The 16,748-nt window shown below is 35.6% G+C and overlaps 1 protein-coding gene and 1 pseudogene across 5 annotated transcripts in view; one reads left to right on the forward strand and one right to left on the reverse strand.

Annotated features, from left to right (window-relative positions):
• The window catches only part of LOC102239966 (chromosome unknown open reading frame, human C15orf41), a 217,715-nt gene that overhangs the window by 72,974 nt on the left and 127,993 nt on the right, over positions 1-16,748 (reverse strand). Inside the window, exon 11 of one of the 5 annotated variants that reach the window (XM_014550311.1) lies at positions 1,598-1,706. The exons of the other annotated variants lie outside the window; for them this stretch is intronic. Coding sequence (XP_014405797.1) covers positions 1,613-1,706 — 94 coding nt within the window. The 3' untranslated portion in view covers positions 1,598-1,612. Of the gene's footprint in view, positions 1-1,597; positions 1,707-16,748 lie in introns of those variants that run through there. 5 annotated transcript variants of the gene reach the window in all.
• The window catches only part of LOC102239649, a 47,677-nt pseudogene that overhangs the window by 380 nt on the left and 30,549 nt on the right, over positions 1-16,748 (forward strand).

The raw sequence follows: 16,748 nt of genomic DNA on the forward strand, positions 1-16,748 counted from the left end.
ATAAAGAAGCATGAGGAAAGCTGCAGTTCTGGAGAAGAAGGAAAGCCGAGGAAAGTTAAAAATATAATAAGGAACCACCTTCACCTAACTAGGGGAGAGAATAAGCGAAAACACCGAGAAATGGCAGTGGCTTAACCCAGTCATGTGAGGAAGGCCTCTCTCTTCTCAGAGAAACATGAAGCAAGGTCTTGGGATGAGAAGAAATATCGTCATGAATGATATAAGAATAGTTTAGGGGTAAACGAGCAAAATTTTTCTTTTAAAAAAGTTAAATAGACTAATGAGCAGGGGTGCTGCAACATGTGCCTCCTTCGTAAAACCGAAGTTTTAACAACTAAATTCTGTGACCGTCTGGTCCCTTTTCCCCCAAAGATTTCCCTCAAAGCCTTACCATTTTCATTCTGATCAGAAAGTGTGGATTTCTACAGGATTAAACCACATGATTAGCAAGTGTTGATTACTTATAAATGAACAAATATTAGGTGCTGGGAAATTAACATCAAATATAATTAATCTAAAAAAAACAATTGTTAAACACAATTGTTAAAAGGTGTGACAAATATATATTAAGATAATATATTGAAAAGTGATATGGTAACAGCTTAACATGGAATCTTAACATGTCTTATCATAGTCTACCAATTAGAAATAATGTACATGATGATGAAAGATGAACTTTAAAATTTAGATGTACTACAGATAGTTTTTTAAATTTTAAAGTTGATCATAGAATATGAATACATATGCACATATGTATGTTTTTGGTAATTTTAGTGATTTAAAAAATTAATCTCAAATAAAAATGATTTAAAAGGTTAAAAAGTGTGTTGTAAGTACAAAGATAAGCATATTTAAAATAATTGATATGATAGAATCTTAACATGGAAATCCTTACTTAAAATGTCTTAGTATAGTCTACCAATTAGAAATAATATGTGTATTACTATGCAAAGATCAACGTTAAATTTTAAAAGTACAGTAAAACTCTGTATCTTTGGTAATTTTAGTGATTAATGCTTTAATTAAGAGATGAGGTACATGCAGACATATGCAATAAACTGACATAATTCATCATATTGCGAAGAATAACATGATGAATGCATATGTATATTGTGAATTATACAACGCACATGCAAATCATATACTCATTACCATGCAGAGACATTATTTTTCCTACAGTCAAAATGCAACAAATCTTCAAGTACTACTCAATCTACTGCATGAGATTTAAGAACAAAGTAGTTTGCAGTATCTTTTGTAGAATAATAATTTAAACAAGTTAATGGAAACACAGAGCAGACCTTTTTAGTGGTTACATCTCTGTGGGAGCTAAACTGGAAACAAGTCCCTGTGCTATGCATCTATTGTTCCATAGTGTCATTTCAAATAGATTTTAATAAAGTCTTTAAATACACTGAAAATTATTTCTATTTTTTTTTAAATATTGAACACTGAATACACTGGTTATTGACTAGTGGGAAAAAAATAACAACACTGGTTTGGAAACAGTTGCTCAATGAAAGAGTAATAACTTACAAATACAGCTCTTCTGAGATTGATTTGTCTCTGAATGAGGTGTCCTCAAAGGAAGACAATTTAAACAGGAATTCAGCTAGGAAGTAGCTGGTAAACACTGATGCCTGCGAGCTGGGTAAGAGCAGACTAGCACCCAAATCCTGACGGGCAGAGCAGGCTGAAGCGAGGCTCTAAGGACAGGCAGGGGTTACTTAAACAGCTACTGATCACACAGTCAGGTTAACCTGAATGCCACTTAGAGACATACTGCTAATTAGACTTTGACCGGAATCAATGGGAAATAAATGAGATTTTTTTGGTTTTGATATTAAAATTGAAACTGAGTCTGAAATTTAAAATGCCTCTGAAATTCTTACATCCCCTCCCCAGAAACAGTGTTGTGGAAAAGGAAACAGTGTGTGTGTGTGTGTGTGCGCGTGTGTGCGTGTGTGCGTGTGTGCGTGTGTGTGTGTGTGTGTGTGTGTGTGTGAACATGCTGATAGACAGTGCAAAGGCATTTCTTTGGGTCATTTTGAACTTAATGTGGGTACGAGGACTTCTGTGAGTAGGGAGAAGACTACTAGATGTTCCTAACTTCCGGGTGAGATTCAATCTGCACACCGGAGCCAGACAGAGAAGGCCTCTGACACCTATTCTATACTTCAATGCCTTAGAATTCTCACTCTTAAATCAAAGCTAAAGAAAAATATTTATAAGAGCCACCATTGTGTGAATCAAGTAGAATAGCTTCAGGGATGGCTTTTTCTCATCTGGGATAAGAAGATAATACCTTTATTAATATATTAACTTTATGAAATTTTATAATATTTTAAAGATTTCTTTAAAATGAAAAGTCTATTTTACTAATCACATCTACTTCCCAGAAAGGTCTTTAAGGCTCTATAGAGTACATTGCATTATCTTGTTGCTGACAGTTCTTGAAACCACGCTTGAATGCTTTCTTTATCCTTTGGTGAACAATTGAAAGATCATATGCTAAAAGGCTGTGCTTTCTCTTCTTTTTGCCCTGTAATTAAGGCATTTTAATACATTTCCTCATGGTTGTTACCAGAGCAAACTATTAAGATTCATAGATTCAGATAATTTTGACTCCTATGATTATATAAACACATATGATATGAATTTTTCCTAATCATGGATTTGAAAAAAAATAACAACAAAACTCCTTCAAGTAGATGATTACTCTCTGGAAGGTTAAATTGAAATGGGGTTTCTTATGTTGCCTTAATATATGTAAATTATCTATAAAAATAGAAAAATACAATACATTTAGTTAACTATTCTTTACTACCAATAGGGTAAATAATAAATTCATATTAAGAAAACATTTTCTCCAAGTCAAGGTATATTTTAAGAATTTGAAATCTTCAGATGTTTTTGTTTACAGATAAAAATACTGAATAAAAGTCTAAAGATAGCCAAGTAAACAGACCTTTAAATCGTAGAAGGATTAAGATTTTAACTTAAAATACACAAATATTTTTTCTTTAAAGCATACATCTAAAATCTAGTTTAATATTTCTCAAATTGGGAAACTATGTTTGCAACTCAAGAAAATGCTCTTGTAAACAATGACAAAACCCCCCAAAGCTTAAAATATAAGAAAAATGCTTCAAAATTCATTTACAATCTTTAAAAACAACAACAAAAAAGATTCACACTGCCACTGAGGATACGATATACTTTTTAGAGCACAAAGAAGTATGCTAATAGGTTTCTGTCATATTTTGAGTAAATATGCACATTCTCTTAGCCCTTTTCTATATTAGAAGATACCAGTTTGCTACTGAGTTAAAATATTGTAAACAAATTTTATGTCAGTCAATTAAATGATTTTTTGGGGGATAAACTTGGGATATTTAAAAAAACATTTTTATAACATACCTTAGAATTTAAAAATTAAGATTGGCAGCAAGAAAATGTTAGAAAATGTAAGATGTTATAATTTTATACTAAAAAACCGTACTTTAGACAGATTAATATAACCATCTCCCTTATTTTTAGTTTTTTATTAGAAAAAATTTTAATGCATAAATAGTAGAGAATTCCCCCACAAAACATTCATCTTGCCAATTCTATATTCTCCTTTTAAGTTTCCCTCTCTCAACTTAAGTATTTATTTTGCTGACACATTTTAAAAGAAATCCCAGCCCCAAGTCACTGCATGTCTACATATTCTCAAATGTATCCCTTTAAAAATAGGACGTTTTCTTAAACAACCAGGATGGCCCTGTCATGCCTAACAAAAGTGACAGTGATCTCTTGGTGTTAAGAATTCACAGCAATCCATATTCAACTTTCGATGACTGCCTTAAAAATTTATTTTTTCTAGACTATTTAATGGAATCAAGGGTTCAACAAGGTCAACTGCATTTGGTTATGACTTCTCTTAAGTTTCTCTTTCCTAGGACAGCTCCTCCCTTTCCCTTTTATTTGCGTGCCTTTGCCTTGTTGAAGAAACTGCTCTGACTTCTTTTAATTTGAACCTGGGGTCCCTGTTGAAGAAAGTGCAATACCTGGCTACAAACTAAACCTGTCAAAATGTTCAAATTTATTTTTTAGCGATAGAGGGAGGGGCAAAGGGGAAAACCCTGAAACATTTCTGCCTATTTAATGATCTGAATAACTTCCAAGAAGCCCTTAAACAATTCTACCCTTTATACTAAAGTATCTAAAACTGTTATCATCATTCATAAAATTTGTGTTTTATAATATTACTTTGATATATTGGCAATCTGCAAACTAGTTTTTATTTTAATAGTGTTAATATATTAATGTAGAATAGTGTTAATATATTAATGACATCAAATAACAAATAGATGTTTAGCAATTCCAAGTTCATGAATATTTTTCTTAGAATGTATAAAGAAATAATTATTTTATAGTCAATTTGGGACAGAAATACAAGCTGATATACCTCTTAACTTTTGTTTTCATCCTTTAAAAAAAAGGATCATTGAACCAAACAGACAGGTTTTCATTAAATTTAATTTGTGTGAAGCTTAAATATTAAGTTTAGTTACTAGGATAGTAAACCAGTTGATGGCTCTGTCTTTTAAAATCTCATGTTTCACTTTTTAAGGAGAGATGTATAGATAATTTAGAGGATTATAAAATGCTGATGAAAATTACAAGTGTTAGAATAGAGAAAATGAAACATTAACATAAACTCCATGGTGTTTGTGTTAAATAAAAATGTAAATTATCATATATAAGAGTGGCCTGCTCTTTCCCTGCAACAGCTTTAGCTAATAAAAGTTCAAAAAGATCAGTGATGTACAGTTTTTGAAAATCCAAAATATGAATGACTTTAAATGGAACCATATGAAGTGAATGACAGTAAAGTGATCGTAGATAAAATTACCGAACTCAAATGAAATAAATTCAAAATGAAAAGTATGAAGGGCAATTAAGTACCTATTTTGACAATTCGAAGTGGTCAAGTTTTTAAAAGTATGACACAGGAACCTTAACCTATCTATATATGAGTGATAAATGAGGCATTTTGTGTCATTACATTCCCATAAATCACTTTCTTTAACTGCTGACGGCTTTTATCAGATCTAACCTTTTCAAGCTTCTATTAGAGTGCTAACATTTTCAACTTTGACACATGTGCAGTTTACAAATTCTGCAGCTGATTAACTCTGGACAGAAGCTCACTGGCATCATTGTGTTCAAGTTGGGTGAAAGCCTCAGGGTCTCAAAAACTCAGACACTTATATTACAGTACAAAAATCTCAATTAAAGTAAGGGGTTGGGCTAAACAATTGTTTTCTGTTGGGAAACAAACATGAATAAGACTTCATTTTCCATGAAACAGGTGACTTAGGAAATACTAAGAAATAAAAAAGAAGAAAAAGAAAGGAAATCCCTAGATACTAAGGGTTAACTTCTAATCTAGTACCTTTTTTTTTGGTTTAAAACTATTTCTTTTGGCAATCAAGAAATATTTTTCAAAAAAATAACTGCTAAGCTTCAGTTTAGATGCAATCAAAACAAAAAGAACTCAAGATTAATAAGTGAGGAACATGACCCCAAATAAAACGTAATTTAAGTGGGACTGTAAAAATGATGAAACTATTTAATGTGAATTTTATGGATAGATATTGAATCAAAGTGTAATATATAACTTAACTCTCCTATAAACCCCAACATTCTAAGTTAAAAGTTGTTTTGGGTAATTCAACCAATCAATTCAGTTGAAAAAGAAAAAATGAGAACTTCTTTTTTCCCTCCTACTTTTAAAACAGTTGTATTGAAATTATGAAAACAAAGCATGCAAAAAGTAATTCAATTTCTGTTGAACTTACTAATTATCACAGAATGTCTTTTATACATAAATTAGAATATGCTACTTACTACCAACATGAAAAATGAAATATTTATCACAAGATGAAACTTTAAAAATATCAAATATATGCCTATTAATAATGTAGAAATAAATAAGGCAAATATTTGTAAGTTGAAATCTTCTTTTACATTGCAGACAACAGGAAATCAAGACTTTACAATATTTTTAATTTAATGGTCCTCATTTCTTAGTAGAAGAGTCAAATACAACAGTTGAACTTGATAGTTCCAAGGGTTTTGATGATTAACACAAAATTGTACAGGTAGATATCACATGTATTTATATAAAATGCACATATAAGGCTCTGGATGGGTAGCTCAGTTAGTTAGAGTGTCTTCCCCATACGCCAAGGTCAGGGCACATACAAGAATTAACCAATTAATGTTTAAATAAGTGGAAAGACAAAATTGATGTCTTTTTCTCTCTCTCCTTCTCACTCTCTAAAATCAATAAATAAATTTAAAAAATAAAATGCACATATATAAATACATTTAAGAAGATGTGAGTTTGTGAAGACAAAGTTATCAAAGAAACTTATTTAGAAAAGATAATTGACACAGACCTTGAAATAATGCTAAAGTTTATAAAAACACTGTCTTTGGTAATAATAGCAAGACTGAACAAATCTTGATACTAGCTGTTTGACCACCAGAAGCCTGTGACTTCAAATAGTATTAGTTTTGATAAGAACGACTGGCCATCAAACCTATATAATAAAACCTAAAGAGACAGACTAACTGCATTAAAGTAAAAATGTTTACAGGAGAACCTTCTGCAACAGATTGCCCCTTGTTGATAAATGGCAAATCTTAGAAAAATAGTGGGGGAAAGACAACTTTTTCTAGCATCACAACCCACATAGTCTCATAGTGTCACCATCTTCTAAGGCCTACCCAAGACAAATTAAAAACTTCTTTATTTCACTAATAATGTCACTCATCACAGGAGCTGGGCAGCTACACTTTGACAATTCAGATGTAAATCCTGGGTTGTCTGTGAGTATTCACGACAAAGGCATATTTATCATTTAAAACAAAAGGACATGACTTCTGGGTGTTCATATCAAAGCCCAGTGATGGATGAGGCCATGCTAAGCAAAAGACAGACTAGAAAGAACACAGATGTTTCCTACTTGGATTAAGAAAAGACTCTTCCCTCCCCTAAAACTTCTTCAATATGGTTATTTCAAACAGTTTTAAATGTGTAATTTTAAATAGATATCTAAAAGTTTAAAAATCCCAACTATAGTTGTTTCAATATAATAAATATCAGGGGTTTTTTTTTCAACTTCCAATTATAGAAGCAAAATTCTTGAAACCATGAAAAGGCCAGACTACCAGAGAGTAACAGTTTCCCAGATGTAGCCCATAAAAGGAGTTCCACAACTGGTGTTATCCTTCTCAATTATTATTTTTCTATCAAAAAAATGCAGAGAAAGAAAGTCTATCATCCCACATTTTTTTTTAAATATATTTTATTGATTTTTTACAGAGAGGAAGGGAGAGAGATAGAGAGTTAGAAACATCGATGAGAGAGAACATCGATCAGCTGCCTCCTGCACATCTCCCACTGGGGATGTGCCCGCAACCCAGGTACATGCCCCCGACCGGAATCGAACCCGGGACCCTTCAGTCCACAGGCAGACGCTCTATCCACTGAGCCAAACCGGTTTCGGCACCACATTTTTACAAACAGCAAAAGTGTGAGCTGCAATCAATGTTAGGAACTATAAGTCGAGTGAGGTTTAAGACATTTTTACCATACTTGTTTCTATCACTATGTCTTTGATTTTCATTCCAAACACTTCAATTTGAAAGGCAAGTAAAAATAGTTGTCCATATTTTAAGGTTTCTTTAAAACCTCAAACACACAATTAAGTATGGTGTTTTTAGCCTTCATCACTATTTTGGATGAGAGAGACCAAAGTTAAGAGTTGCATTGAAAAGACTAAGATATTTACAGCTGGAGCTACTGACAGCACTTCCTCCCATGCCACTGATAAAGAGCCATCATGGGACTGGCTAATAGAAATCCAATTTACAAGGCCTTGCTCATTTGAGTGCCTTTCAGGATGCATAGGACTGGTAACTCTTCAGACCCACAAACAAATGCCTAATCTTCAAGGGCAGAGCTACTTTAATGTTGGTTACTAGGAAGTCATCATTGCAAGGTCACCTTGAAGAAGTACAAAGGGTGGGGTGGGGAAAGCCTACTACGTAACCCATCTGTTTCCTGCCAATTTTCCCTGCTGCTTTTTAATCCCAGTGAGGAGCACTTGTTGTCAATAAGCTTCTTTATAAAAAAATATATTTTTATTAATTTCAGAGAGGAAGGGAAAGGGAGAGAGACATAGATACATCAAGGATGAGAGAGAACCATTGATCAGCTGCCTCCTGCACGCCTCACACTGGGGATCGAGCCCACAACCAAGGCATGTGCCCTCACAACCAAGGCATGTGCCCTGACAAGAACTGAACCGTGATCTCCTGGTTCATAGGTCAATGCTCAACCACTGAGCTGGCTGGCCGGGCTGTTGATAAGCTTTTAATAGAGCGGTATATAACAAAAACAACAAAACACAATATGAAGCCATACAGGAGGAAGGAACTACTTATGCATTAAGAGAATACTTGGATACTATTGTGTCACCAGGTGAAATGCTAGGCTGGCAGCTGATATGCAAATTTCTCCTTTTGGTTGGATCACCTTCCTCTCAATGTGATGGGTACATCAAAATTACCAAGATCTCTCTTCGTATCCACATCTTTTTAAAAAATATATATATTTTATTGATTTTTTACAGAGAGGAAGGGAGAGGGATAGAGAGTTAGAAACATTAATGAGAGAGAAACATCAATCAGCTGCCTCCTGCACACTCCACACTAAGTATGTGTCCACAACCAAGGTACATGCCCTTGACCGGAATCGAACCCGGGACCCTTGAGTCCACAGGCCGATGCTCTATCCACTGAGCCAAACCGGTTAGGGCAATGTATCCACATCTTTTATGCGGCTTGTATGGAAAATCTGTACCACATTCAGTGTGCCGCTGGTGTTAGACCAGCAAGGACATTCCATGTACAACCTCGAGTTGCACCTGTATGCTCACCAGGGTTTACTTCTCACTCGCTATAGTAACTGTTACATGTCCTACTTGAAATGGGTGTGTCATCCCCTTTAAAGTATATGTCTGCTTCTCACAAAGGGAATGAAAAGCTGAGTATTTCAGAGGGCTCAACACTCAATATATTAAGAGGTATTTAGAGAATAACAAAAATCTTTCACCTTTTGGCCCTTTTATGAAAAATTTACTGGGTGTCTAATATATTTAATATTCAGTAGCATGTGAGAATAATTTTTATGCAACTCCGATAGTTAGAAAGATAGATAACTCAATTATTAGATCATCTATCAAAATATTCAGATGTATAAGAGGCTACTAAAAAGATGGATGGCTGAGAAAGTCCACTGATTCTCTAGCCGTCATATTCATGCATTTGGCCAGACAACATTTTTCGCTGCCTTCACAAGCAAGCTTCATTACCCATCACTCCACTGAAAAGAGTTTATTATGAGGCTGCCATCTTGGCAAGACTATTATTTAGATGATAAATGCTGAGGGGGAAAAAGTGTGTCTACTTTTTTTTTTTTTTAGAAAAAAAAGATGAGCTTTTCTGACAGATAAAACAAACAGCATCTACATTTCTAATTAACTTAAATTTGGCAGATACTACTATAGGTCAGTTAAACCTATGATGTTATCTTCTGTCTGAATTTTACCCTTAATTTGTGAAATGTAAATGAACTAATTAGAGGAAAAACAGCATGATAAGTGACAAAATGCTTCAGCTGGGTCTTTGCTTCCTGACATTTATGATCAACTATAATAAATTATTGCCTTTTAAAATAATTCTGAGGGGGAAAAAGTGTGTCTACTTTTTTTTTTTTTTAGAAAAAAAGATGAGCTTTTCTGACAGATAAAACAAACAGCATCTACATTTCTAATTAACTTAAATTTGGCAGATACAAATATAGGTCAGTTAAACCTATGATGTTATCTTCTGTCTGAATTTTACCCTTAATTTGTGAAATGTAAATGAACTAATTAGAGGAAAAACAGCATGATAAGTGACAAAATGCTTCAGCTGGGTCTTTGCTTCCTGACATTTATGATCAACTATAATAAATTATTGCCTTTTAAAATAATTGATAGAATATATACTTTTTCTCACCACAATGAAAGAAATGTTTACCAAGAAGTTATAAAAGAAGACCAGGAACTTAGCAGAACAATAGAACGTTGTGTATACTTTCTGAGGAAAAGATGTGTATAAAATGCCATAATGTTAGAAACAACTGGGGGAATTTAGAGGAAAAAAGTGTGGAGACATGAAGTCACTGGTAAACCCAATAAAAACATCATCAGGACTTTAACCTTTTCCCTGTCATTTCAAACAGACTTGCTGTGGTTTTAAGCAATTAGTGACAAGTGTGTGTGTGTGTGTGTGTGTGTGTGCCCATGCATGCACCTGCGTGCCTGGGTGCTGTGTGGGGGGGTTACAAAATCACCTGGAGAATGAGAAAAGAATTTGGCCACTTGACTTTCAGCAGGAAAACCTGTTATTGTTAAGTAAAACTAATCCATGTAATAGTTAAGTGAAGAGAGGTTAGCAACGGTTCCTATGTAGATAAAGACGGCATTGAGAAGCACATCTGTATTGTCAGATACGGGTGTCAGTTAAAAATTACATAAACCCTGAATGGCGAGGCCTGTGGGGTGGCCACGCTGTGGCACAGTGGAATGTGTGTGACCAGGCCTCGGGCAGGCAGAGCAGGATCAGGCCTGCCAGTTCTCAGCACATAATCCTGGAGGCCTGATGGAATGAGGAACACCAGGAAATTGGAGTGTGGCCTTGTGGTAACCTGGACAGGAGTTGAGAGGGCATTGTCTGTGCTGAGGCTTGGTTTCCAGGGACAGGACATTTGACAAGGTGGAGGATACAGAAAGAGAAACAATTCAAACAGAAGTGTATGATATCCGGATTCTACGGGAAAGTTCAGAGAGTATGGAAAATAGGTGAACAGTGAAAAGATTAGGTACTTCAAAATTTCAGCCCTAATTTGAGGTATGCCACTACAATACTTATCTTGGAGAAAAGTATCTTAATTTAGCCGACAGTTGTCAGATTTGAAAACAATATGACTGAAATACTTGAATATTCCTTTTTCCAATATTATGACAAATACATAAATGTTTTTACATTTTACAAAGTGCAGTCTAGGTGTCTGGAAAATATTATTACATTTATTTTATATTTACTAGTTGTGGAGACAGCAAGAACATTTTTCTGAAGAGCTGCTCCTGATGAATAAATATTTGGCTTATTACTTTTATATTTTAGAAACTCATTAATGGTAAACATTTTTCTTTCCATGCCCACATCACCATGGTATTGCATTAAGAAATAAAACGGGCAACTAGTTAAAGCTCCACTTCACAGTATGTAAACCTAACAGAATATATTTATACATGACAGAAAATTCTCTTGACACCTCTCTGGCCTCCACCTTACTCTTCAACCTTTTAACACATGATATACCTCTGAGGCAACTATTTCAAAAGCTATCAAAGATTTACCTTCATGTACACTAACTTTTCACTTTAGAGGTAATCTTCAAACACCTGAACTCCAAAAATTGCTTTCCATCACAAAGCTAAACACTGGAAAACAGCAGAGACCTCCTCGTTTGTTTAGTTTTTCTCTTTCAAGCATTAACAATCACCATTCATATTTATCACTTTGAAAAATGAATTTAATTTCTTTAATTAGAAGCCTTAATAGTTCCAAGTAGGGTTTTCAGCAATCATTTATGCCCATTTAAAAATTTAAATATTTCTGTACTGAAGGCAGTGTTTCATGTTCGAGTGTGTTTATCTGTGAAGGAGGAGAAAGGCAAAGAGAGCAAATGCAATGAGTGTCAGGTAACCTGCCCAAACCTGAGTCTCTCCGTGCTGCAGGAAGGTCAGATCCTCTCGGCATTGTACTGGTGTGTCAAAATATGTCAACAAACCATCACACCGCAGGAAGAAGAATGACCTTTCCCTTCTGTACATTTGGGCTGCTGATGGAGCTCTGGACGTGGGGTATGCATGAATGGTTTTCAAAGCTGCTTGACAAATGCAACTCCCAAGGTTTCTTTCAAGTGTGATTGCTAAAAGCCCTGAGTCCCTACATTTGGGTACAACTTTATAAACCCATGTAACTCAGGATGAACCCTGATGTTAGGTTATCTATCAATACTCCAAATAATCAGACTCAAGGCAACTAGACTCAAATCCTATCTAATAAAGAGCTAATATGCTAATTAGACCGGACAGCAGAACGACCTTCTGGAACGACCTTCCAGAATGACCAGTGGGCAGGGGGTGGGGCCGCGGGGCTGTGAGGCAGCCGGGGCTGCGAGGGCCGAGCCCCTTGCACGAATTTCGTGCATCGGGCCTCTAGTTACTTTATAAATGTTTAAATGTGAGAGATGAAGGTTGAGAGTCAGTAAGTTTAGAAATAATTTTATTCATTGTAAGAGTAATACTTATTGTTAATCGATTCTTTGAACTTCATTATAGCTGTCATAGAGCAGTTGTCTTCTTTCTCTCCCTGCCCATAAAATAGGCATTCTCTACTCTCCCCTTCTGTGAAAACTTGCTCCATTTATTTCTCCTGAGGACAAGCCCTACATCAATCTATCTCTGATCCACCAGTTGGACTCCTACCACACAACCCAGTATCCTTTGGACATCTTTAAATATTGCATCTAAAATTATCACTACCTAGATTTTTTTTTTACTTTCAATTCTTTAATAACATCATTTTCTCCCCATCATCAATATCAAAACCTCGAAGCTATGTTTGTTCTATACCCCCACCCCCCAGAACAATGACACTGAGTTGCTTGCCAAATTCTGTAAATCCTGTCTTTATCATCTTTGTAGATCTATATAGTCTCCTTCCATTTCACTGCCGTCATCATTGGGGAATTAATGGATTATTTTAATGGATGACTGTATAAGCAATGGTGTTCCTATCCCCAACTTTTTGTTTCTGTACACTCTAAGCAATGCTACCAGAATATCCATCCTATAATTAGCTCCTGATTATGCCACTCTTCTACTTAAAACTCTCTCAGGCTTTCCAGCTGTGTGATTTCAACCTGAACGCTTAACTTCTCTATGCCTCAACTTTCTCACATGGAATGGGGATAAAATACTAGTATCTACCTCACAGGACTAATATACGGATTAAAGAGGATAACACATGTACTTAAGCCAGTGCATTGAACATAGTTGGTGTTCAGTGTTATGTATGTACAAACTTTGTTTCCTATGAAATTGAATTAAATTCCTTGAAGGCAAAGCTAAATTATGCTCATCATTGTATGCTCTGAAATACGTAATATGCTGCTTCTACCTAGAAGTAACAAAATATGTACTGAATTCAGTCATCTATCTGTGTGACCACGGATGGACCACTTTGCTAGAACGTGTTGAATCAGGGATATGTAGAGGTAAAAATACTAATTTCACATTAAAACAATGAAAGACAATGGGACTGATGAAATATGGTGATCTAATGATGGGTTCAATATAGTTTTGCAGCTGTTATAGAGTTCTATGCACACAGCCAATGACTTCATTTTCACCACTTTCATAGTCAATATAGAGTGCTCTAAAATTATCATAGCTGAAGCTATCAAGGATGACTGTGATAGCCTCATATATATGTAAGTTGATGAGTCTTATGAATTAAAAAATCCCCTTTACTAAATAAAGAAATTTCACATGAATTTTTAATTTATAATCACTTGGAATGAGCTATTAGGGATGCTACAGGACTAAATTTAAAATGGGGGGGGGGTGATGATGGTTAGCAAAGCTGCCAGTGACAAAAAGGAAGAGAATGACAAAAAGGAATATATAAGGAAAAGCGGGAAGAGGTTAACTTTTCTGGTACAATTCTTGTGAGAAAATAAGGGTGAATAAGACACAAGAAACATCTCAGTGTTAGTGATTAAAGTTGAAAGGAAGTAAGACATGAGAATGGAATTTACCCATTCATAAGAGTAGACTAAGAATGTAAAGGAAAGAGCAGGAAAAACACAAAAGAATATACGTGTTACGTGTTAATGGATAAATGAAATCCACAGAACTTTAGTTTTTAAAGAAACAGTGTCAATTACAAATTATGAATTTTGTTTATTTGTTTGTTTACATTTTTATTGATTTCAGAGAGGAAAGGAGGAGAGAAACATCAATGATGAGAGAGAATCATTGATTGGCTGCATTCTGCTTGCCCCCTACTGGGGATCAAGCCTGCAACCCGGGCATGTGCCCTGACCAGGATTCAAACCGTAATCTCCTGGTTCACAGATCGACGCTCTACCACTAAGCCACGCCAGCTGCGCAAATTAGGAATTTTGGATGTTGACCATTGCTATTCTGTATCCACTAGAGGCCCCGTGCACGGATTGGTGCAACAGTGGGGTCCCTCGGCCTGGCCTGTGGGGATCAGGCAGAAAGCGGCAGTCCAACATCCCCCGAGGAGTCCCGGATTGCAAGAGGGTGCAGGCCAGGCCGAGGGACCCCACTGGTGCACGAATCTGTGCACCGGGCCTCTAGCATGCATATAAGATCTTTGGTTAATCTCTTCCCGCCGTCCCCCTTTCCTCCCTCTCCCCTGAGATTCACCAGTCTGTTCCATGTTTTCATGCCTGTGTGTTGAGTGTCTGCCCCCTGGTGGTCAGTGTGCATCATAACTACCGGTCAAACAGTCGAATGGTCGCTTAGGCTTTATATATATAGATACAGATTTCTGTTTTATGAGAAGAGTACAGAGCATACAGATTGTATTCGTGGCTTATTTTCCATGCTCCCCATGTGTGAGAAGAGAATGAGAAAGGGAAAACTAGGGCAATGCAGCCTCATCACCTATAAGTCTCCTATCCCAGGAGGTTTTTTAAATGTCTAATAGCAGAAGAAACTAAAAAATGGGAAATGTGTCTCACATGTAGAGAAAGAGAAAATGGAGAGAAAAAGCATAACTGCTGTTAACAGGGCTCTATTCCACCGAAGATTGCCAGCTTATCTTAGTCCGAAGGGCAGCAGAAGATGACCAAAGAAAGCTGCTTTCTAGCAACCATAGGCTGCTAAGGCCAATCTTTAGATACCAAAAGCCTTCTCTTTTGTTGGGCAAAAAGTAGTGAGTGAAAATCCTGTTCCACTTCTCAGGAGTCTGGGAGAAAGAGAGATGGCATATATAGATGCCTATTTGAGAGAGAGACACCAAAAGAAAGTAGGTTTGCACAGTACTCTCATAGATTATTCATAGTTAATGTGACATCACTACAGATACTACAGATATTAAAAGCATAAAGAAATATTTTTAACCAGTTAACTGCCATGATATTTTGAATTTAATTAAAAAAGGTCCATTGCTTGCATCTATAGACACTTATGGTGTACAAATGGTTAACAAGCCTATAACAATACATTCCACAACTTAGATGAAATGAACTCTTTGGAAGATGCAAAGTTCACTCAAGGAAAAAAGAGAGATAACCTGAATTCCATCTTTTAAAAAACTTTTACTGTTGATAGTATTACAGATATCTCCCATTTTCCCCCTTATTGCCCGTGTCCATGAGCTATGCATGTAAGTATATAGGTTCTTTGGTTTATCTCTTCTCGTCCCCCCAACCCCATATCAAGGTATGTCAGTCTGACTATTAAGAAGTAAAAATAAATCACAGACCATTATCACTCATGCAAATAGATGCAAAATTCTTAACAAATTTTTAGCAAATCAGATCCAATGAAATATACAAAGGATATTGCTTCCTAACCAAGTGGGATTTATCCTAGGAATGCAAGGTTGACATTCAAGAATCAATCACACTGTAATTCACCATATTAACTGATTTATTAAAAAAATACCCATATGATCACCTTAATAGATGCATAAAAAGCATTTGGCAAAATCCAACATCCATTTTTGATAAAAACTCTCAGCAAACTAGGAACAAAAGGAATTTTCCTCAATGTGATAAAGGGCAGCTACAAAAACCTATAGTTTGTATTATTCTTAATGGTGAAAGATTGAATGCCTTTTCCCCAAGATCAGAAGCAAGGTAACAATGTAAGCTCTCACCACTATTAATCTCATATAGGAGATTCTAACCAGTGCAATTAAAAAAAAAAAAGCACTCACATTGAAAAACAAAGGAGTAAAACTGTCTTAATTCACAAATGACATAGGATATAGAAAATCCTATGGCATCTACCAAAACATTAAAGTATTAATCAATGAATTTTATGCAGTTGCAGGATGCAAGATCAATATACAAAATCAACTATATTCTTCTATAGCAGTGGTTCTCAACCTTCCTAATGCCGCGACACTTTAATACAGTTCTTCATGTTGTGGTGACCCCCAATTTCATTGTTACAAATTGAACATAATTAAAGCATAGTGATTAATCACAAAAACAATATGTAATTATATATGTGTTTTCCGATGGTCTTAGGCGACCCCTGTGAAAGGGTCATTCGACCCCCAAAGGGTCGCGACCCACAGGTTGAGAACCGCTGCTCTATAGTAACCTGAACAATTGTAATTTAAACAAAAGCTACCACTTCCAATAGAATCAAGAAATATGAAATTCAGGGAGAAACCAAGATGGCTGCATAGGTAAACACCGGAAATTGCTGCCTCGCACAACCACTTCAAAATACAACTAAATGACAAAACGGACATCATCCAGAACCACAGGAAGGCTGGCTGAGTGGAAATTCTACAACTAGAAG

The sequence above is a fragment of the Myotis brandtii genome, unplaced genomic scaffold (genome assembly GCF_000412655.1).
Source record: "Myotis brandtii unplaced genomic scaffold, ASM41265v1 scaffold596, whole genome shotgun sequence".
NCBI classification, from domain to species: domain Eukaryota; kingdom Metazoa; phylum Chordata; class Mammalia; order Chiroptera; family Vespertilionidae; genus Myotis; species Myotis brandtii.